The sequence below is a fragment of the Megalobrama amblycephala genome, linkage group LG17, assembly GCF_018812025.1.
Source record: "Megalobrama amblycephala isolate DHTTF-2021 linkage group LG17, ASM1881202v1, whole genome shotgun sequence".
NCBI lineage: Eukaryota > Metazoa > Chordata > Actinopteri > Cypriniformes > Xenocyprididae > Megalobrama > Megalobrama amblycephala.
The window spans coordinates 24,523,386-24,548,129 of NC_063060.1; the positions used below are offsets into that span (position 1 = coordinate 24,523,386).

Below are 24,744 nucleotides of genomic sequence, written 5' to 3' on the forward strand. Positions count from 1 at the left end.
TCCTTGCTATAGTTTTTAGATTTCCAAAACCATGCTTTTGCTAATAAAGTAGCATGTGTCACAAAAAATTATATACAGGGCTGTTTAAATACCAATAATTATACAATAACCAAATTAATTAATTTGCACGGAATGCAAATTAATATTTAAATAAAGATTTTTATAAAACTAGCAGTTGATAGTCAGTTGTTTACAAAGTAAGAAGAAAAAAAAAAATCACAATTTGATAAAAATAATTTTTTAGTCATCTTTCTCTTGAGGAAATTGCTCAATGGAGGGACCAACCAACATGAAGACAGTATAAGTGTGTGGCTGTTGCTTTCATGAGAAACTGTTTGCTAAATTTACTAAATTTACTACTTATAAATTACTTGATAGTTTTATTCATTATTTGCATGCTTTTAATTTAGTGAATGGCATTGTTTAATTATGCATTCAATTTGACTGGTTTGAAACGAAGAGGTGATATCCAGTCTGGACATACAGCAGAAATAATAACTAACTCTTGAATCTAACAGAGCATTTACTCACGCCTGACGCTTCGCCTAAATCACTTTCAAAGGAAATAATAGTCTTTTGTTGGAAGTGGAGATGCATGCAGTATGTCTAAAGCTCGGAGCACTGATCTAGACGAAGGTCGAATAGATCATATGAGGTTCCTTCTCTGTAATATGATAAATACCTCACCTCATCTCCCTCTATCATTTCTCAGTTACATCTTCTGTATCTCTGTCAAAGCCATATTCGTCCTCAAGATGATATTCTAAATAAAGATACATTAAAATGTATGAACCTGGTATCTGAAAATGCATGAACACCAGCAGCAAATAAGTGGTTTTGCTTCAAGATTTCATAAAACAAGAAATGAGGAATAAAAATAGTGGTTGTTAAAACTGCTTCATATCCACGTGCTTTCCCACTGCAAAACGAGTCTATGCAACGGAAGAGACTGAGTTTACTGTGGAAAAGTTTCATAGCATTGCATTATGGGGAAGAAAGACCCAGTTGGGGGGGGGGGGGTGTGTTTTTCACCTCTTCTTGCATGCAAGTCGTTTTTGCATAAAACAAACTGTGATGCAACAGAAATATATTTCCATTGAAACCCCCAGCTAAGAGCAACAAGGTCTGACAGTTCACTCTGTTTATTCAAGGACTAATAAAAGTGCACTGAGCATCTCAAAGGAGTCTGATCTCTTAAGCACCAGTTCAACATTTCCCACAATGCCAGATTATTCCACCAATCAAATATGCGGTCAGTGCTACTGACGGTTAAACATTTGAGAATGAAAATGTTTTTATTACCAGAATATGACAGGAAGACTTTTTAGGAACACCTTTGTATTGGCTTCTCAAAGGATACATTCAAGTAAAACAATCCCACGTATGGCACACAAAATAAATATGCAAACTGTAACGTGTGTAACTTGTGAAGCTCTGTCACAGAGATCCCTCATTATATGTAAACATATTTCATATGAAGTCCTTAAATGTCCTCAGCTGAGTGTAACAAACAATCCTGCCACCTTAAAGAGTCTGAAGTAGTTGTGGTCTCATCATAGCGCTACATTGTCTGTGTTGTTATGATTAAATGATGTGGAACACAGGGTACAATTCAAGTTCTGGATCTTAGGTTCACTTGGTTTTTTGTGTGCTACCTTCTAATAGCACCCTTAAAATATCACTGGTTCTCTTGTCCTGAATTTCATCTGAAGCAGAGTATCTTAGCAGATGTTCCTTGATGATTGTTTTGACATTTATGCATTTGGCAGACGCTTTTAAAAAGCGACTTACATTGCATTATACTATACATTTTTTAGTATCTATGTGCAATCCCTGGGATCGAACCCATGACCTTGGCATTGCTAGTGCCATGCTCTAACCACTGAGCTACAGGAAAGCAGGGTCATTTATCATTTTCTGTCCAGTCTTCTATACTTTACTGGAGTTGACCTCAGATGTGTTGTCATACCCGTAGAGAAACGTAGCAGCGATAACCAGCATCGCACCCAAGAAGAACACACTACAAAAGAAAGAAGCATTATGTTTTTCTCAAGTTCCACACAGTGCAATAAGTGGGTCATTCCCAAGAAACAGTGTCATTTATGTCAGAAAATTTCTGGTCTTTTTATATATATATATATATATATATATATATATATATATATATATATATATATATATATATATATATATATATATATATATATATATATATATTTCATTTGAAAAGGTTACTGCTGAACTTTCAAGAAATCACATTTTCACATTTCAGGCCAAAATTAAACCATAGCCATAACCGCAATCGCATTACGTGATCACCACATTGGTAAACGTCCCCAACAATATTAAGATTATTCAACCCCGTCACATTTAATTTGGAATTCATAATCTAAAACATGAATAGATAACTAACTAAATTGCTTAAATCACATATAATATAATAAATAAATAAACTGATAAAGGCTCAGCAAACACATGGACTATCCACTGACAAATGACAATGCATTCTGTCTGTTAGCAGAGATTTTGCATTCCATTGTGCTTCGTTTCCATTGTTTTTCTATGTAATCCTGCACTAGACGGATGCGTTCAAGTTAAACATAGTTCAACTTTTAAATGATGCGTCTCTACCCTGGTAAAAACAAAAACAACAAAAAAACAAACAAACAACAAAATCTATTTAAAATACATTTCTTTCATACTAAGTATACTTCAAATCCATTAACATATTTATTGACATATCACTTAAGAATGATATAAAAATTATAAATTACTTTATTTGGAGTATTTCTTTATTGCACAATGCATATTTCTTAAAGGTCCCATTCTTCGTGATCCCATGTTTCAAACTTTAGTTAGTGTGTAATGTTGTTGTTAGAGTACAAATAAAATCTGTAAAATTTTAAAGCTCAAAGTTCAATGCCAAGCGAGATATTTTATTTAACAGAAGTCGCCTACATCGAACGGCCAGTTTGGACTACATCCCTCTACTTCCTTCTTTAATGACGTCACTAAAACAGTTTTTTGACTAACCTCCGCCCACAGGAATACACAAGAGTTGCGTTTGTAGAGTGTGTTTGTCGCCATGTCGTCGAAACGCTGTTATTTTCATCCCGCAGTCCAATCACCGGGTCTGATTCCGGCTCAGATTGATAGGGTAAAATTAAAGACATGTTTACAATAACACTGAGCGCGTGCATCTCCACGTTATGGTAAGAGGCGTGACCTTTCCGGGCAAGATGCGCTAAACTGCTGTCGAATCACAACACAGGAACCGCTGGCACAATCAGAACTCGTTACGTATTTCTGAAGGAGGAACTTCATAGAACAAGGAAGTCATCAGCCCGTTTTTATGACAGTGGAAACAGCGGTATACAGATAAGTAAATTATGTGAAAAATACTGTGTTTTTTTACACGCGAAACATGAACACATGTTATATTGCACACTATAAACACAATCAAAGCTTCAAAAAACCACGAAAAACGGGGCCTTTAATATTATGCCTAAAAGCATTTTAATATCACTATCAATAAGGATTGTATGATCTTTGTATAATATCAGTCTTTAAATGCAAGATATTTAAAGTGTACCTAAAGTACAGTTCCACTTTAGCACAATCAAAAATATACTTAAGTATATATTTAGTTGGACCTCATCACTACTTTCGCACAATTAAAGTGCATTAAGTAGGCCTACAAAATTGCAGTGTATTTTTATTTAGCACATAAATATGTAAATGCATTTGTAGTATACTTAGCACAAAATTTATTTCAAATACATTTTAGTATATTTATTTTTCACTAGGGTAAACCTCCCCCCCCCCCCATTCCGCTGCCTTGCACCTCAGATTTTTAAACCCAAAAACGTGTTCTATGTCAATGGCCTCTAAATAACCAGCAGCGCTTTTTGCATTCCACTGTGCTCCTTTTCTAATGTTTTTCATTATGCTATTCGGAAATGTTTGACCATTGCGCTCAGGTCTCAAGGGTGTCCAATCCTGCTCCTGGAGGGCCACTGTCATGCAGAGTTCAGCTCCAACCCAAATTAAACACACCTGAACCAGCTAATCAAGGTTTTACTAGGCATACTAGAAACTTCCAGGCAGGTGTGTGGAGGCAAGTTGGAGGTAAAGTCTGCAGGACGAGTTTGGACACCCCTTCTCTAGCGCATATCTGACAATGGAAAAGCTGCAGAGTGCAAAAATGCATTCCATGTGAACGTCTCCTTAGGGTGTTAAAAATGCAAGATGAGTGGTGGAATGAAAAAAAAGTATGTATCTGTTTTTAGAATGTTGCGTTTTTAGGGGCCGTTCACACAGATTTTTTTCATTCCACTGTGCCGCTTTTCCATTTATTTTCTATGTAAAAACTAGACAGACGTGTTTGACTGTTGCGCTCACGTCTCGTGTCTTTTGCAGCGTCTCGCATATTACCGGCGTTCTAAAAACACAACACTCAAATTAAAAGAAGTTCAACTTTTTAAAAAATTGTCTCTAAACTTTTTGCCTCTTTACAGCATTCTGTGCAAATTTAACTGTGTAAACAGTGAAATTTACTTTTCAACTGCTAATACTTTGCCTTGAACTTCTCCATCTTGTCATTATTACTGTGAGTAATTTTACTGTGAGCAGCTAAAAACAGAATATTATGAATATATCTTACCAATATAATGAATGCGCACAAATGTTTGATTTATTTTCCTGCAGATTGACGTGTCTTTGACACCCCGGTATAAAAGGACTGTTTGATGGCTTGTTCAAAGGAAATGTTAATGTGTTCCAGCATAATTTGAACATGTAAAACAGCGCAAATGTAAATTGACAAATATTTTCCTCTAGTCAGGACATTTAACAAACAAAGATGTGGTAAAACAGTAAAAAAATAAACACTTACATGTGGATCTACACACACACACACACACACAATGTCTCCATACTGTACTTCTCATTTGTATGTTTCTTTAGATAAAAGCATCTGCTAAATAAATAAATGTGAATTTATTTCTCTCAGAGGGTGAAGACTCACCCAACCAGTTACAGCAACATTGACACAACCACTGGTTTGAGTTTAGGGTGGGAAGGTCTTCGGCTACGTACACACAAAAGTTAAATATAGTTGTCTCTTCTTTACTGATTACTTAGTCTTGTCTTGTGAACACACTTTAGTAATTCACAGGAATATTCGGTAGCGTGTGAATGTAACTAGTAGTAAATCATAGGACACTAAAAAAAAAAAACAAATGCAATCAATGAATTTTGAAACAACTGCATTACCTTGTAGGGTCAAAATCCTCTAATAAGAAATAAGAGATGAGGGTGGACAGAATGATTGAGATGGATGTGGCAAAGCCCTTCAGGATGTTATCTGCATACTTAATGACAGCTGCAATGACCAACCCACCCAAAGCCTAAATAAGATTGTGGAGCAAATACAAAACACAAATAACAAACAATGTGGCATGCAGGTCTGCGTATGTAAGGAGGTTTTTGTTGTATTCTGAACAGGAAGAGAAAATGTACCTGAAGAACCACCACAGCCCACGTCACATTGTTGTACCCTTGAAAGAGTCCATTTTTCTGCACTCTTTCTCCGTCATACACAAACACTCCGCCAAGTCCAAAAATGAGTCCAAATAAACCTGAGTGTGATGAAAGAAATAAGGATGGTGGGTCACAAACACACACTTTTCATGAACCCTGAAGCAGAAACTTGTAAACAATGGCTACCAAAACTAAAAGTGTTTTGCTTCTTTTAAGGAATAAATTGGATTGCTGGGTGGTTTCTATGTACATATTTTTCTTAAAAGAAATCTGCTGACCTAGCTGAATATTACGGACCCAGACACTTTGCTTGCTCTCTTTGAGGATCTTTTCAAAATAAACGCCAGCAAATCCACTGGAGAAGCAGGCCACAAGCACCGCCAGCAGTCCCATCAGCTGAGAGCTGGCAGTCAGATCCTGTTGCTGTTCGCTTGATGTGACTTCAGTTGGCCACTGTTGGTTCATGTTAAACAGAAACAAAGAAAGAGTCATATATACTGTAAACTGTAAACAGGGATAAAGGGAGTACTAGAGGTTCCCAGTTTAGAGAAAAACTGTACAAAATCTTTTTTTAAAAATTATATATATATATATATTACACACACACACACACACACACACACACACACACATGATAATTAAACTATAAAAATTATATTTTAATAAATAAAACAAAACAATTTATTAAAATGGAGTCCGTTCAAAAAGTTGAGAAAAACAAAATTATAAATAGGTTGTTAATAAAAATTTGATCAAAATAAACATATTAAAAGTAAATTTAAAGCAGCATATATTAAAAGTACTTTCTTCTTTTGGACATATTCTAAGGCAGATTCATCTTTCATGGAGAACACAATCACACAATGCGCTGCAGCAAGTTAAAGGATTAGTTCACTTTCAAATTAAAATTTCCTGATAATTTACTCACCCCCATGTCATCTAAGATGTCCATGTCCTTCTTTCTTCAATCGAAAAGAAATTAAGGTTTTTGATGAAAACATTCCAGGAATTTTCTCCTTATAGTGGACTTCAGTGGAGCCCAAACGGTTGAAGGTCAAAATTGGTTTCACTGCAGCTTCAAAGGGATCTACACAATCCCAGACGAGAAATAAGGGTCTTGTCTAGCGAAACGACCTGTCATTTTCTAAAAAAAAATATATATATATTTTTAACTATAAACACTCATCTTGAACTAGCTCTCTGCTTCTTCTACTCTATTTGAATTTAGCAGTGTAGACACTGCTAAATATATTACTGTCCTCCTCAGGTCAAAGTTTGAACTTAATTGTCATATACAATATGCTAGTGCAAGTATATAACAATTTAGTTCAAACTTTGACCTGTGGAGGGCAGTAATACACTTAGCAGTGTCTACACTGCTGGAATTCAAATAGAGAAGAAGAAGCAGAGAGCTAGTTCAAGACAAGCGTTTATGGTTAAAACGTATATAATTTTTTTTTTTTTTTTTTTTTTTGAAAATTACCATTTTTTTGCTAGATAAGAACCTTATTCCTCGCCTGAGATCGTGTAGAGCCCTTTGAAGCTGCTGTAATTTTAACCTTCAACCGTTTGGAGTCCATTGAAGTCCACTATATGGAGAAAAATACAGGAATGTTTTCATCAAAAACCTTAATTTCTTTTCAACTGAAGAAAGAAAGACAAACATGTTGGATGACATGGGGGTGAGTAAATTATCATGAAATTTTAATTTGAAAGTGAACTAATCCTTTAAGTGAAAAAAAAATAGTGGATTAAGCAAGAAAACTGTTGATTATAAAAATACTCAATTCACTCAATACAGTTTCAATAAAACTAATTCAGTCTAATTAATAATTAAATGTTACCCAATATTTGTGTGTGCTCGGAAAAAAACTAAATTGGCGCCACGTTCATTCCGTAAGTAGAAAAGGGAAGGCGTAGGACATAAGGCATAAGCTTTTTGAAGAATGCGGAAAGCAGAAGCACGTGCAAGACGATAATTTGTGTTTATAAAGCATATACAGCTGTATTTTGTTCGAAAATGACCGATTGTTTCGCTAGATAAGATCCTTATTCCTCGTCTGGTATCGTTTAAAGCCCTTTGAAGCTGCACTGGGTCTTGGATGACATGGGGGTGAGTAAATTATCAGGAAAATTTTATTTAAAAGTGGACTAATCCTATAAGTCTGTCTAAATATCATTTAGTAATTGCAATGTCTTCTGGTCCATATCCTTTCCTTAGGAAGGTGTGCTAGACACTGATTAATGTAACATAAAAATACTATTCTTATATATTTTGCTATTGTATTGTGGAGTGATACTTTAATAAGCTTTCATAAACAAAGGCAAATGTTGGATCATAATAATTATCAAGCGCAGTTTTCACAAATCCCTTCACTCGATTGGGATGTTCTCTTTTATTCTGGACAGCAAGGGCAGTGACTGTAACATCGAGCATATTTTGCAGTATTAAACACGTATTTATACCGATTTCATCAGGCTCCAAAAATTCTTCAAAAAGAACACAAAGAATGGCCTTCTCAGCTGCCATAGTTGCAACTCTTGCGTCATCAGAACAGGGTGTTCAACGCACCACCGTTTCCGTTTAAAAAGGTGACCTGATAAACAAATCACACGACTTCAATATCCATACCTGGACAAGTGCAATGCCAGCCATCAGAATGACTAGTGAGAGCCACTGGTAAATGCCAAGTCTTTTGCCCAACATGGACACGGAGAACAGGGCTGTAGTGAGAATTTTCAGCTGATATGTAACCTGGAAAACCAATAGGAATGTAAATGCGGTATAAAGACATATTACAAAAGTTTAGGGTCAGTAAGTCTCATTTTCTAAGAAATGAATACTTTTATCCAGCAATCATGCATTTTTGATCATGCAAATTTAATCAAAGTGATATTGCTGTTTTTACTGTATTCATGGTGAGCATAAGAGACTTCTTTCAAAAACATCTTACTGACCCCAAAAACATTCACAGAAATCTAATGTCTCCAAAGAAACATCAGCAGCTATTATATTTGATTATTGAAAACATATTGATCCATTTTGAAGATGAAAATGAGAGATTCTGGAAAATACAATACAATACCATATATCTGGCATTTCAAATGTTAAATAGTAATAATATCACATACAATTTCTGGAAATAACATGTTATATTGTTATGGTAATATGTTCATGGTTAATGAAATGTATTATTAACTAATTTTATTTCTACTCAACTCAATTCTAAATGGCATGCAACTCTTATCAGAACAAAAATATATATTCTTTTGAAAAAGTAACATATAGAACTAACTATTAAAAACATTTCTGTTAATTGAAATGAAGCTGAAATAAATATAGATATTAGTTGAAAAACGTAAACTAAATGAAAATTAGAAATGTTGATGGCAATAAACTAAAATAAGTTAAAACACTAAAATTATAGAAATAAATTAAAACTAAAACTGAAATAAAAGAAATTAAACCTCAATATCAATATTTTAAAATAATAATAAAATTACAAAAGCACATAATGAAATTACTAACTAAAATTAACATGAAAACTAAAAATATAAATGCCAATTCAAAATATTAAAAGGTACACTGTCATTTTTTGTTTGTTTAAAATTAACATACATAATCCTTCTTCCAAAACGTGTTTTTGCCTTACCTTGATTCACTATTGTAAGCCTATTATAAGTTATTATATTTTAGAACAGGATGGTTTTCATGGGAAATTGTGTACATGCGTCACTCGTCAGTTCGTGTCTCGTCATATCCGTAAATAGAGCAAAATTTGCTCCGGCTACTTTGACGTGTGTTTGGTGTGGGAGTGGCATAGGTTTAGTTGTTGTCACAATCACCAGCTGAAGTGCCTTTGATTGCCATCAGAGGGCACCCACAACCCCAGACTATTATCACTAGCCACATTTTCATTACAGATTTGCGCAAAATGTTTGCGATATTTTCTAAATGTCGATAAAAAAACTATTGCGACATGACGGCGTTTCCATTAACAGACGTTATGCGACAAACTCTTGTGATGAGTCATTTTCCTCTCACGATAAGTCATTTTCCAAAAGATATTTCTATCTGAGAGCTTTATTTTGAGTGTAATAATTCGCCCTAATATATGCTTCCCTGAGTGCCTCTCAATACTCCAATGGATGCTTCCTTATTTCTTCGCTCCTCCATCCTCCAGGCTGTGACCTGGAAAACGATCAAAGAAAATCTCAAAGGCCATTTTAATTCTATAAATGCCATTTCAATTCTATACCGTGAGGTATAGATGCACCGTGAGGAGGTGAGGAATGAGGCATGAGGAAGCTTCCTGAGGAGCTATGAGCGAGGATGCATAGGTGCATAGACAAATAATACTATTAGTTTCTATTATGTTAATTATTAATTGTTAATAGATTAATATTATTAGTATTACATGTCAAACTTTAAGGGTTCCCAGGTCCCTCAAGGCTCGAGTGCAGCTGATGATGCTCTGAAGTGACACTCGAGTACAAATAAGATTTCCTCCGATTACCCCGTCCTCGTTTTCTTTTTTTGCATCCTCCTGTTGCATCTATGGGGTGAAGATGCGGCACGAGGAAAGAGATGCATAAATAAGAAAAGCACCCCTCTTGTCTTCTGTCAAAACATACCGCGCTATCTTTAAAGAATAATGATATGACTGTACGTGAGGTGACCTGTAAATGCGAAAAAACTGTTTCGATTGCAGTTTTGCAAAATATTCCTTTTTCGAATTGCCTATGGGAGTGTTTGCGAAATTGACATTTTCCACTGAGCATATTTTCAATTCGCAGTTTCAATTTGCGCAATTTAAAGGGTAATCGAAACACGCTTACTGTCAAAGACTCCATTACCCATAATACACTGCCTGTACTGCATATCCCATTATTCCTCTGCCCTGTTACATCACTGATTATTCACAGCTGTTGTTCATTAGTCTCATTAGCCTCTCTAGAAAGACCAGTTCACTCACTGAGAGGTTTTGTATGTGTTACTCTGCAATTCTGAGCATTTTCCTGATTCATGTCTCTTGGTTTTTGGACTCTCTGCCTGCCCTTGGATTACCCGTTTGCCTTTGTTCCCAACCTTGTGTGTTTGTTTGTTTGTTTGTTTGTTTGGACTGTCTGCCTGTGTTTTGACCTATTGCCTGTCCCTTGGATGACATATCTGAATTGTCCCTTTAATAAAGCTGCATTTGGATCTCCAACCCTTCAAGTCTCGGAGCAATGTGTAACAGATGTCACTACGAGTGAGAAAGGTTGACATGGAGCAGTCATCACTCATCTAAAATCACTCATTTAAAAAACAAAAAACAAACAAAACAAAAAAACACTGAACAGAGGAGAGTCTGCTGACAAAAAGAGAACATGACAGAGCTCGTAATAAAACAAGAATCAACATTGGCTTGGCTTTTCGGAGATGGCGAGAACTGAGGGATTTAAAATTTAAAAGTGACACTGAGATGACATTTGTATTACTCAACTAGGGCTGTGCGATATATCGCATGCGATTGTCACGCGCATTTCGTCAGTAAAGCCGGTTCCCTGATTACCGCTAAATCTCCATCACCTGCTTTCAAATAGAGCGGCATTTAATAGACAGAGCCGTAGTTCACTGACAAACTACGCAATATCGCGTTCATTATCGAAGGCGATTCATCTGAAAGCAGGTGATGGCGATTTAGCGGTAATCAGGGAACCGCCTTTACTGACGAAATGCGCGTGAAAATCGCATGCGATATATCGCCCAGCCCTATACTCAACAGGTGCTATACATTGCTATAAGTGCTTTACAATGAACGTTGTTAGAGAGCTACAATCTATCTATTAAGGTTTATAGTCATCTGCACAGTCACAGAGTTTTTATTTTTTTAACACAGTGCACCTTTATTAAAACTAAAAAATTTACATAAACGAAACTTATGATCTGGAAGCTTTCCAAAAGGGCCTTCTTGTGTATTTATGCTTTCTCACCTGATAGGTAGCTGCATCTAGATTTGATAGAGCCACGTAGAGCAGGTTGTTCTGCAGGGTGTAGATGCCTGAAGGAACTGCCAACTTCAGCGTCAGCAGAGGCTTGTTGATTATTTCCTCCTTCAACACCCGACTCAGTGCACGAACACTGAAACCTAAGAGTCACATACAGCACTGCACATTAGACAATGAGCTTATGCAGTGAGGCAAAACTCTCCTTCAGTGTTCTAAACTCCGGACAAGAATGAGAATTCTCTTCTGCAAAAGAAAACTGCTATATAGAGATCTAATACATCACAGACAGACTGCAGAACACTGTATAATTAACCCCTTAGCATTCCTAAGGTCTCTTTTGAAAGGTATGTGTACAATAGGCTGTACAGTGGAATGCTAGCTGGTTAGGTAAATAATTACATCAGTTTTCACACATAAAATTTTTGAGCTTACTGAAGGGTAAGCTCAAAAGGTTGAGCTTACTGAAATTAAACATCAATATAGACAGATCAGAGAACTCACTTTGATCTTTAAAGACGAGCAGCAAGCATGCAATAATCTTAAGAACTTCAGCACACACTACGGCAGATGATGCCAGGTAACGCAGACCTTCAGAATGCAGCGTGCGGGAATAACGCATTGTCAACACCAAAGAGGTGGTCTGCAGTACCAGCACCCCCAGAGATACATGCTTCAGTTGTAATGAGGTGGGCGACATGGACATACTGGACACCCAAATTAATACAGAGACAGGGGACTGGGATGAGTGTTCCTGTTCAGTCTGAGAGAGAGAGAGAGACAGACACATCAAAGCTGATATATATACACACACACACACACACACACACACACACAACCAAAATTTTCAGGTCAGCAAGATTTTTGGTAGCACTTAATTTTACAATCCTGTTTCGGGTGAAGATACTATTTACTTATTGTAGTAGTGACACTAACTGGGTAAAATCTAGGTACTAACCCTGAACCTACCCCTAGGATAAACCTTAACTTAACCCATGTAGTTAACTTGTAGTTTAGCTACTGTATGTAGTTACCTCAGTGCTTTTGTTGGTAAGTACTCCAAGTACATTGAAAGTGCATGTACTGTAATTTATTTCTGTGATCAAAGCTGAATTTTCAGCATCATTCCTCCAGTCTTTAGTGTCACATAATCCTTCAGAAATCATTCTAATATGCTGATTTGCTGCTCAAGAAACATTTCTTATAGTTATCAATGTGAAAACAGTTGTGCTGCTTAATATTTATATGATTTTTTTTCAGGATTGGATTCTATGATAAATAAAAGCTACACCTGCTGCCTTAAGGCCTTTGCACACGGAGTCCGAAACTTTCGCATACGTTTTTTCGTATTCGCAATCCTAAAAATTCGTCACGCACAGAGACCTTGCACACTGAGTCTGATGCGTATTAATGAATGCGTTGCGAAAAAAATCGCAAAACAATACAAAATGAAGTCTTCAAGCAGTGAGCACGATTAGTTGTCTCCTCTCTTCTTAAAAAGAGAAAAAGAAAGAGGAAATATTGGGTCCATTCAATCCCGAGATTGCATAGAGAGAAAGGAGAATTCGCCTCATCAAGGAGCTGCGGGATTATCCGAGCGTTTCAAAGTTTACTTCAGGATGTCAGTGGCTCTGTTTGATGCTTTACTACTGGCACAATCTGTCTTTATATTCGGTCTCTTCCTCACGTTGTTTGTCATTCAGTGCTGCTGTTTTGTGCTGTAGACGACGTGGATCAACTTGTCAGATGGCATTCTGGATTTTTGCGTTCGCGTACGGTGGCTCTGAATTGTCAAAACGTCTCTCAAAATGCGTGCCACGGATGCGAAAAACGCAGAAAATCAAACCTGATCCTAATATTTTTTTGACGGACTAAAGTTTCGGAGGCAGTGTGCAAACGCAATTGACGTACGTGAGGTCGAATTTATTTTTTAACGTGCGAAAGTTTCGCATGCGAATTTCGGACTCAGTGTGCAATGACCTTTAAAGGTGATAGAGAGGATTTTTTCGTCGACTGAGAATCCAAAGACTGTTACTGAGTTTTTTAAATGAGAGCATGCGTAAGAACAACCCCCCCTCCTTCACAGCTCATTTCGAGGGAACGCCTCCCAAAACTCGTGCACGAGTACTGGAACACGAGTGTTTACCACTGGCATTTTTGGATTCATTATGTCGGACTCACCGCAACTCATAATCTGCAGTTGTTATTCCTGTCTCCTGACAGAAACATTGCATGCAGCGCCTGTGGAGTGTGGAAAGTTATTGATTGACAAGCCAGAGGGCCAATCGTTTACACGATGATCGCGTAAACGATTGTCTGATGTTTTTAAGGCCCTACCTCATGCACAGATTATGTATATTACTTTCAGCGCACCTAATAAATAGTCTTTTATCAGTTAGTAAAGACTGTTTCAAGTAATATTGCAAAAATGTATAAAACAAAACATCCTCTTTAACACCTTTAAAAATGTAAGTGAACTCAACTAAACTTGAAGGTAACCTCACAAATAGTCAAGACATTGGATTACTTTAAGTTTATTTTTTAAAAACATATAAACTTGAGTTCAAAACCCAAAAATTTGTCATGACAATTGGAGTTAAAGAGAAGAATTAAGTTCAAATAACTCAATGGTGCTGTAATGTTTATAGCTGACAAAAAATTACAAGATTTTGGGTTAAAATGTAAAAAGATAAAAAAAAAAAAAAAAATGAATATAAAAAGCACATTTGTCATTATTTCATTAAAAATGCATTACAGAGTACAGTATTAACATACTCTGTATAAACCAATAATGCATCACTAATGCATTTCTAATAGTATGCACATGCCTCCAAACCATTAGAGCATTAGACATCGCTAAAAGATAATGGCCATGTTTGATTATTAACACCTCAAGGGATCACAAAAATCATGAAACTTTTTCATTTATCCTCTGTTCCATGTCAGTGTGAGCCATTAAACTGAAATCTAGCTTTCACCATGAGAAAATGCCACCTACCTTCAGTGCTCATGCATATTCACGCAATAAGGGATTAAATAAGCACTCATACATCATGCTTTAATGTCTTTACAATATACGCTCACCAACTCTGAAAGTTTAACAAATCAATAATCCTCACTCACCCCAGTAAAAGCCATCATAGCCATGTCATTGCTAAAAGACTGAGATTCATTCTATGTCTCAAGCAGCTGTATTACAGAAGAGGCAGTATCCTTTTGATGAAGGCAACAGCAGAAAGCATGCATAAGACAGCAAGGAGACGAATATGAGCCACTCCCACTGACAGAAAGCCGGATAGAAGGAGGATGTGATATGCTGTAATCTATATTTTCATGTAGTTCTGCTTTCACAAAGGAAAATGTACACAAGTTAATTGCACCATCATTATAACAAATGGAGTCTCTGTCATTGAAAAAAAGAGGTGAAAGTTCTAAATTGATAGCTTTACATTCAAGCAACTCAGACTTAGCAAACAGAAGGTTTGGGTGTGATTCAGAAAGCTGAGGTGAGGTAGGCTGGCCCGAGCACACACAAAGCACACACAGAGCACACAGGCTGCCTTATGCAGAGATGAGGCTGTGCGGAGGGGGGGGTCAAACACACAGTTCTGCTCTGTGTGCAGGACGACAGCTCAACAGCTCCAGCAACTGCACCATTGGAACCTAGAAAAAGTGCAGTCCCGAGTACCTGCTGTTGATAGAGGGAGGTTTTACCTCAGTCTAGAATGTCACATAACAACCTCCTTTTTGTTTAACCAGGAGTTGATTCAGTGTACAAATGATGAATTAAATTTTCAACAATGGAGGGTGTTACCTGTAAATTAGCATTTTAATTGATTTATCCATTTAATAAATTATACATCTCTATGCAAAGTTGACAAAACATGCTCAGGGCAAAGTAGACAGGTAGTGTCATTAAAAAAAAACCAGATAGACCAGAATTTTTTTTTTTTTTTTTTGTTATTGCCCACAGTCAAATTCCAATAGTCATATTTTGCGGTAGAAGCACAACATAGTGTAAATGTGACTATTGCTGCATGTTGTCACAAAACTAAACATGGGTTAGACTAATTAATTTTTTTCAATAATGATTGAAAATCTCCAATAGCTTTTTTAGGCAGGACTTTAAGGTAAATACTTTGACAGAAATTACTTTTAACCCTATAAAGCCTTCTAGATCATTCTGGGTCATAAAAATTTAGATTTGATCATTTCTTTTGTGGTGAAAGAAATACATGAATGAAGAAGAAAGCCAAAATATAATGGGGCAGTTTCCCGAACAGAGATTAAGCCTAGTCCTAGAATAAAATGGCCCTTTAAACCAAATTAACAAAAAATAGTCCTAGACTTAGTCTAGTCCAGAGTTTAATAAGCTGATTTCCTGGAACAAGGGTGGAGCTACTCCAGGACTAAATTGAGGCTTAAATTAAACCTACCAAGATTCAGAAATTTTTTTTCTGAAAAAAAAAGACAAATATAAATATTCATTTGGATGAATATTTACTGAGTAATCCACTATTTTGTAGAGCAGCCAAAATGACAATTTTCAACTGAGATTTGGAGCCAAATTACAGGGGGGTAAAAATGAATTTAGCAAGATGTCATCATTGTCATTATTTTATTTTTACACAGAGATTGGTAGCTCCAATAGTAAAATCTGTTGCCATCTTTGTTGCATTATATGACAATGGTGACAGTTCCATTGAAAAAAGCAGTTTTCAAGTCCCCCCACCCCCAAAGATTGCATACCTGTAACTCAAGGGGCCGGTTTCCCGAACAGGGTTTAAATTAAGCCAGGAGTAGGCCTTAATCCAGAATAGTTAATCGTGGTTTAAAAAATGGCTTTCTGAAATACATATTAAGTACAGATTACTAAAACCTGGACTATGGAGTCCTGAATTAAAATAAACCAGATTATTTTACCAACTATGCTAATCTGAATTAGCATGAGAGAGGTTGCCTATAAAACATGGAATGGACCAAGAAAAGCTAAAAATTGTATGGAACTGAGAAGCAAATCCAAGGAAAACAATTGCAGCAAAAAAAAACAAAAACACAAGAGACATTTGGAGCAAACAAGTTATGAAGTCAAATATCGAGCTTCCGCCAGACTGCCTTTCATATTCAAGTTATGAAGAAAGTGTGACTGACGCAATGCCCGTTCACACTTTTTCCATAAGTTAAACAGGGAAGGCATTGGATGTAGCGTAGGCTTTGTGGACTGCAAGAGTTTTACACTTTCTTCGTACGTTGAATACGGAAGGTGGTCTGGCGGAAGCTCAATATTTGACTTCATAACTTGTTTAAATATGGATATTTTTTCCACAAACGCATTGTTTCGCTTCAGAAGGCCTTTATTAACCCCCGGATCCATGTGGAGCACATACAGTGGGTACGGAAAGTATTCAGACCCCCTTAAATTTTTCACTCTTTGTTATATTGCAGCCATTTGCTAAAATCATTTAAGTTCATTTTTTTCCTCATTAATGTACACACAGCACCCCATATTGACAGAAAAACACAGAATTGTTGACATTTTTGCAGATTTATTAAAAAAGAAAAACTGAAATATCACATGGTCCTAAGTATTCAGACCATTTGCTCAGTATTTAGTAGAAGCACCCTTTTGATCTAATACAGCCATGAGTCTTTTTGGGAAAGATGCAACAAGTTTTTCACACCTGGATTTGGGGATCCTCTGCCATTCCTCTTTGCAGAACCTCTCCAGTTCTGTCAGGTTGGATGGTAAACGTTGGTGGACAGCCATTTTTAGGTCTCTCCAGAGATGCTCAATTGGGTTTAAGTCAGGGCTCTGGCTGGGCCATTCAAGAACAGTCACGGAGTTGTTGTGAAGCCACTCCTTCGTTATTTTAGCTGTGTGCTTAGGGTCGTTGTCTTGTTGGAAGGTAAACCTTTGGCCCAGTCTGAGGTCCTGAGCACTCTGGAGAAGGTTTTCGTCCAGGATATCCCTGTACTTGGCCGCATTCATCTTTCCCTCGATTGCAACCAGTCGTCCTGTCCCTGCAGCTGAAAAACGTCCCCACAGCATGATGCTGCCACCACCATGCTTCACTGTTGGGACTGTATTGGACAGGTGATGAGCAGTGCCTGGTTTTCTCTACACATACCGCTTAGAATAAAGGCCAAAAGTTCTATCTTGGTCTTATCAGACCAAAGAATCTTATTTCTCACCATCTTGGCAAACTCCATGCGGGCTTTAATGTGTCTTGCACTGAGGATAGTCTTCCGTCGGGCCACTCTATCATAAAGCCCCGACTGGTGGAGGGCTGCAGTGATGGTTGACTTTCTACAACTTTCTCCCATCTCCTGATTGCATCTCTGGAGCTCAGCCACAGTGATCTTTGGGTTCTTCTTTACCTCTCTCACCAAGGCTCTTCTCCCCCGATAGCTCAGTTTGGCCGGACGGCCAGCTCTAGGAAGGGTTCTGGTCATCCCAAACGTCTTCCATTTAAGGATTATGGAGGCCACTGTGCTCTTAGGAACCTTAAGTGCAGCAGAAATGTTTTTGTAACCATGGCCAGATCTGTGCCTTGCCACAATTCTGTCTCTGAGCTCTTCAGGCAGTTCTTTTGACCTCATGATTCTCATTTGCTCTGACATGCACTGTGAGCTGTAAGGTCTTATATAGACAGGTGTGTGGCTTTCCTAATCAAGTTCGAATCAGTATAATCAAACACAGCTGGACTCAAATGAAGGTGTAGAACCATCTCAAGGATGATCAGAAGAAATGGACAGCACCTGAGTTAAATAAATGAGTGTCACAGCAAAGGGTCTGAATACTTAGGACCATGTGATATTTCAGTTTTTCTTTTTTAATAAATCTGTAAAAATGTCAACAATTCTGTGTTTTTCTGTCAATATGGGGTGCTGTGTGTACATTAATGAGGGAAAAAAATGAACTTAAATGATTTTAGCAAATGGCTGCAATATAACAAACAGTGAAAAATGTAAGGGGGTCTGAATACTTTCCGTACCCACTGTATCTGTGACGGATGGATGGATGTGCATGGAAGCATTTTCTTCAGCTCATATAGTGACCCCCATTCACTGCCATTATAAAGCTCGGATGCGTCAGGATATTTATTAATATTTCTCTGATTGTTTTCATCAGAAAGAAGAGAGTCATGTACACCTAGGATGGCTTTTGGGTGAGTAAAGCTTGGGCTGATTTTCATTTGAAAGTGAACTAATCCTTTAATATGTTTTGTTTTCAGTTCAGACGCACACAGTTCAGAGAAGTACACCAAAATTTTTCAGTGAATTTCAATGTCTTGTTTTCAATTAAAAAATATTTTGTAGTGCAAATTTATTATAATTAACCAAAACATGGTCGTTACTTGAAAATGTTTATTTTTCCTTTTACTAGTCTTTGTCTTTATACAGTTCATTTCTTAGTGAAGACTAAGTAAACACATAAAATAACACAATAAATGCACAAATAAAATGTAAAAAAAATAATGCTAAATTATGTTAAAGGTGCTCTAAGTGATGTCACACGTTTTTAGGCCAAAACATTTTTGTCACATACAGCAAACATCTCCTCACTATCCACTAGCTGCCTGTCCCCTGAACACACTGTAAAAAAAAACGTGGTCTCTGTAGTCACCACAAGCTCCAAAAAACGGCAACAAAAACTACCTGGTGCAGCCTGGACCACAAAGCATAATAAACATGCTCCAGCCAATAACCGAGAAGAATGATTTTAAATGCGCGTTCATGACTGTTTCAGGAAGCACGGAGGGGAGAGGGAGGAGGAGGAGGAGGAGGAGGAGGAGGGAGGGTCTAGCTAGCCTCTGTTTTGTTTGACAACACTTCGAACGTCAACAGGAAGTTACACCACCCAGGATCACTTAGAGCACCTTTAAAAAATGATTTTAATTACAATTTAATTAATGTTGCAACCGTCCCCTCTTATGGGGTCAGTTGCAACATTTGACTTTGTCTATTCGAATATAAATTGTATGTATATTAACATATATGTACGCATGTTACACTGGTGTGAAAATTAAAATAATGTCATTTATTACTCACCCTCATGTCAATCCACACCCATAGGACCTACATTCATCTTCAAAACACAAATTAAGATAATTTTGATTAAGTCCGATGGCTCAGTGAGGCCTGCATTCACAGCAATGGTACTTCCTCTCTCAAGATCCATAAAGGTACTAAAAACATATTTAAAACAGTTCATGCGAGTTCAGTAGTTATACCTTAATATTATAAAGTGACAAGTATTTTTGTGTAAATTAAGCACGATCTGCTGTGACGTCACAATCATGTTGCATTGTGGTCTATGGGTCTGCCTGAAGTGTACATGTTGAGTAGACATGCTCCCTTGGTCAAAATCAAGGCGTCAGTCAAGGGTCTGTCCAAATAAGCTTCCCTCAGTCACCACCATGATGAAGTTGAACGCACTTCAAAATGGCGACGGGGATTCCACCGAGAGTAAGTGCTTAGGGAAGTTTGTGAGTGTAAGTGTAAAAGTGAAGTTAAACGCAGCCCGAGTTTGGGGAAATGATCTCATTCCAATCAAGAGTAATAGCTGTTTTAGTACATTTTTTGCCGTCCTGTCGTAGACGTGAATCGAAATTGTCTTTTTTCTGTAACTATAGACAATCAGACTCCAGAGAATCTTCCAGAACTGGTTTGGTTCCGATCAGGAAAATATCCAAAAATTTCGCAAAAAAGTGCATTTGTTTGTCTTGAGCCAAAACTAATGCCTGCTACAGACTGTGAAATTTTAGCAGTCCTAAAAGATCATGAAGCGAAAGAGGCTAGGGAACAGAGGCCAACTTGTTAAGCCAATTTTGTAATTGGAGCTTGAAGTAAGTAGTTTTAGAGCCATGTCACATTGATCAGTACGCCATTTATGTTGCATTTTTATTGGCTAGTCAGTAAACGTAGGTCGTAGCTGTGAGATGATCATGCTGAATTTCTGACACTGTCAGAAAATTATTAGTGGCCTATCTTTGGTCATGACAACGGCTGTCTTTGAACCTCTCTCACTTAATGACGTAGGACAATTTAGAACATTTAGGAGCCTCGAAAACAAAAATCACCATGATTGGTCATATTTTGTCTGGGATGGCCCAAATTGGTGCAATGTGCACCAGGCATAACGATTTAGGAGTTATAAGCGATGCGATTTTGTACTTCGGATCGCTGTAGCGCCACCGTGAGGCCGATTGGGGCGAGCCTCGGAGAAGTTGTAGACGGGGTGGGTCCTACCACCCCTCAAAGTTTAAAGTCTCTACGGCCACCCTGCATTTTTATGGCAGAATGGTGATTTTTGAAAATCCTAACAATTACAATAGGGTTTCAGCTCTAACCCCTAAAAATGTTAAAGGACTGCTGAAGTGTCTTGGAATGCGCAGCATTATTCAATGTGTTGACGTAATTTCAACTGAAACAGGAAGACAGAGCGATATATTGAACAGCTCCACCCCCTTTTTTTAAAATAGTGTTTCCTTTATATCACAGCTCGACCAGAGCCGTTAAACTCAGTAAAACCTCTGTTTCCTTTTACAGTTTTTCTCATTGGCTCATTTCTTGAAACAGAAATTACATTCTCAAAACAACATGGACAAAACTCCAAACCACTTGGCAATTGTTCACAACAGAATTGATTTTCTTATTCATTTCATCAAATTGCAAATGTCTAAGTACAAGTCTCAATGTCTCAGTTCATCTTTACAAATGATTAAGTACAAGTAGCCTACATTTAGCACAATTTCCAAGTGAATAGATTTTGTTAATCTAAACTGACTGTTGATTCTCAGTCTAATGGTTGTTCGCTCCAAAATGTGTCAGCGTCATTTCATTGTATAAGTCATCACATGCACAAATGTTTACTTAATCAACTAAATCAGTGTAATGGTGAAGAGATCAAATAGCCCAATTGATGGAATGTTTGTGAAGAAATTTCATGCTCCCTTGTAAAAGTATTTTTTAGTATTTTTAAAGCTGCAGTCCGCAACGTTTTTTGTGTTAAAAATGTACAAAAATTATATAATGAGAATATACAACATGAATCAATTTTCCAAACCGTGTTTTTGTCTTGTCCTGAATCATTATGGTACACTTATAATAAGTGATTATATTCGGACTATTTCAGACCAGACTGGTAGGACTCGCCGCAGAGTATCAAAGTAACTGCGTGACGCGCCATAGACGTACACTGAGAAAAGTAGCTCCGGCTAGAATGTTCCCCCGCAAGACGCGTGCAGTTCTGTCTATTAACCGCTAGAGGGCCAAAAATCGTGGACAGCAGCTTTAAAATACAAAAATACAGTATTTTATTTTGATACATGTTGCGGCTGCTGTATTTTGTAGTTTATTTTGATACATTTAAATTAAGGTATTTGGTATTTTATTTTAAAATACATTTTGATGTATTTTTGCCCAACCCTGGGTCCAATACCTTTCGTGGTCTGAGCCGACTCGTGGATATGATCCGCTCTGTGCTCTTGTGCCCCTGGGCCAGAGCACTGTGCTCGCACTGCGGCGGTTCACGTTATACCAACATGAAAACGGACTTCATTTGCATTAATGGAAAGCATATTCACACTGTCTGAATCGTTCCCCATTCTCTATATAGTGCACTATGTGCCATTCACCATGTAGAAACTAGTAAATGTGTGAGCAAGTGACCTATTTTACCCAGAGCTTCAGCGCCTGTAAAGCCGAGTTCAGACTGCACGATTTTCAAAGTAGTCAGGTCACTGTTCTTTTCACACTGCATGACTATCTTGGCCAGCATTCAGTCGCTGCTGTGTTCATACTGCACGATGGATCGGCGACAGAAGGTTTCACACTGCATGACTTTACAATAGGAAGAATCACCGACAACTCTGTCTGGCACACAAACTACGTTTCACAACCAAACACACCCGAGATGTGACAAGGAAACAATGCGATATCACACGTGCAAGACCAGTGTTACTATAGAGCAGTGGTTCTCAAACCTGTCCTGGGGACCCCCCACCACTACACATTTTGCATGTCACCCTCATCTAACACAACTGATTTAAGTCATCAGCTAATTAGTAGAGACTGCAAGAGTTGAATTGGGTGTGTTAGATGAGGGAGACATGCAAAATGTGCAGTGGTGGGGGGTCCCCAGGACAGGTTTGAGAACCACTGCTATAGAGTACCTCAGGGATAACACGTTTTAGTAGGCCAACCCGGAAGTTAGCGGCGCACGGGTTCCCTCGGTTGAAAGCCAATGCATTTTTCCCATAGACTTTTGGAAAATCGCAGAAAATAAGCTCTGTGTTTAACAAAGGGTTATGACACTTATACGTTTTGTCTATCAAAATAATCTTTACAAGTTAAAACAACATAAATACATTCTGAAGCCTAAATAAAGTCATCAGATATAAAAAGCTAACAGTAGGCTATAAACGGACTACAGCACACCATGGTCGCGGATCAACGTCGTCACCACCAAGCTTCCTCAAACTGTATTTAAAAAACAACTTTATTTAAAAACATGCTCGCTGATTATGATCTGTGCTGTTTATGAATACTTATTCACGTCATCATGAATATTCGCGTAAGCACCACCCAGTGGAACAGAATATTTCAGGAACCGAATATATTGTAACACCGGAGTTCTCACGTGAGACTGAGATTATTATTAAAAATGGTAGCCCGCAAGAAGCTTGCAATACGAATTGCCTGTGCGCTGATTTGCAGCAAAAACAAGAAAAAGAAAAGAAGAATATGGAGGAGGAAATGGTTGGGGAGGCGCGAGGAACAAGGATTGTGTGTTCTGCAACGAGAGTCTATAACTCCTCCCCGAACTCCCCGCTGCTCTGTATCTTGCTCTCTCATTGGCTGTCGGTCATCGCCGATGTAGTTTTCAGTCAGAACACTTTTCAAACAGCAGGATTTTGAATCGCCGACAGGTCCAGATATTTAGCATGCCAAATATCTCACCAGCGTCGGCGACTCGCCGGTGATTCTCTCAGATCGCGTCATTGCTAATTCACACTGCGTGATTGTCACTTGCGTGAACGAGCGCCGATTTGCCTGTGATTTCGGGCATTTGTTGGCGATTTCTCGAAACCGTCCATAAAATCGTGCAGTCTGAACTCGGCTTAAGAGTGTATGAGGGGGCGGGACTTCAGATTCTAGAGAGCATTTGATTGGACAGAAGATTTGATGAGAAGCTGAAGTGCGATGTGATGTCATGAAAATCCGTGATCCATTTTAGCGGAAGTGAGAGACTGTAAGTTTTGAATGCTTTTATCTCCTACATGTGAATTTTGTCATTGTTTTGGAACACACCACCTTATTCATAACATTACGGCTAACATTTTCTTATTTAAAGCTAAAAAAAACTTAAATTTTGATTTCAGGGGGACTTTAAGTGAAGTTAGTTTGACTTCCCATGGCACTTTGAAGTAGATAATTCTTAGAAGTAGAGGTTCCAGGTGCTTAAAATTTGCATGTGTGGTGGATGATACCACAAAAGACATATATATATATATTCTCACAAGGAAGCATGCCCTCGGACCCCGCTAAATTTTCACACTTCAACCCCTTAAATGTTCAATCCAAAACTTCGGCCGTGACGTCATGACGTCCGAATGCTATCTGTAAGTAGGCATTTATATGGTTCCGCTCATGTGGTTGCATTTTAAAATATTCATTCAAGTAAAGGGGTGTAACGTTAGAGATGTTTAGCTTGTACTATACCTGGACTTGACTCACTCACATGAGCAGCTCCGATGTGTTGCGCTGAGTGACCGTTGAGTCCACGAGACACAGCCCTGAATGCTGCAGGGTCATTCTACAGAAACGTCCACTTTTGGTATGACAAAATGTCTTAAAATGTATTTCTTTTTTTAACATTTAAACTTAGACCACATTATTATTTTACACTTGGACTTTATGAATACACATAAATGACAGCTTAATGATTTTTTATTTTTTTTGTACATTTATTTAAATACTGCATGTCCCCTCTTTTTGTCACTGGTGTTACCTTACTTCTCTGGCATTTTTAAACATTTTTATGAAATATTATTTCTCATTTTTTTTCAGCACATGCAGTCAGAGTTACAGAATAATAATGATAATTCAAAAAATAAGGAGATTGTGTGTTATTTATTTTAATCAGGTTTGTTAAAAGTGTGATTGAATGATGTTAATTCAATTGCGCAACCATGTATTTGCTATAACAAT

At 37.6% G+C, this 24,744-nt stretch overlaps 1 protein-coding gene across 8 annotated transcripts; it reads right to left on the reverse strand.

Moving 5' to 3' along the window:
* Positions 1-1,276: 1,276 nt before the first annotated feature.
* slc35a3b (solute carrier family 35 member A3b) lies at positions 1,277-24,306 on the reverse strand. Of its 8 annotated transcripts, none has more exons than XM_048164194.1 (9): positions 24,275-24,306; positions 19,582-19,618; positions 12,034-12,292; positions 11,518-11,672; positions 8,174-8,296; positions 5,820-5,994; positions 5,521-5,639; positions 5,275-5,408; positions 1,277-2,020 (listed from the first exon to the last, which is right to left on the reverse strand). In XM_048164194.1, exons 2-9 carry the CDS (start codon positions 19,585-19,587, stop codon positions 1,930-1,932), a joined length of 1,062 nt encoding a protein of 353 aa, XP_048020151.1. In that variant the 5' UTR covers positions 19,588-19,618; positions 24,275-24,306; the 3' UTR covers positions 1,277-1,929. The 8 variants fall into 8 exon arrangements, with proteins under 8 accessions (XP_048020151.1, XP_048020152.1, XP_048020154.1 ...); XM_048164195.1 differs by lacking the exon at positions 24,275-24,306 and adding an exon at positions 24,256-24,274; XM_048164197.1 differs by lacking the exon at positions 24,275-24,306 and adding an exon at positions 13,711-13,770 and having other exon boundaries at positions 19,582-19,600.
* Positions 24,307-24,744: the final 438 nt, after the last annotated feature.

Bases quoted from the DNA above. Each gene is read 5' to 3' on its own strand.
- slc35a3b (XM_048164190.1), bottom strand. From the start codon at position 12,695: ATGATTTCTGAAGGATTATGTGACACTAAAGACTGGAGGAATGATGCT. The intron at 12,293-12,563 runs GTAACTACATAC...TCTCTCTCTCAG, and splicing joins TTACCAACAAAAGCACTGAG to ACTGAACAGGAACACTCATC. The intron at 8,297-11,517 runs GTGAGAAAGCAT...TTGGTTTTCCAG, and splicing joins TAGATGCAGCTACCTATCAG to GTTACATATCAGCTGAAAAT.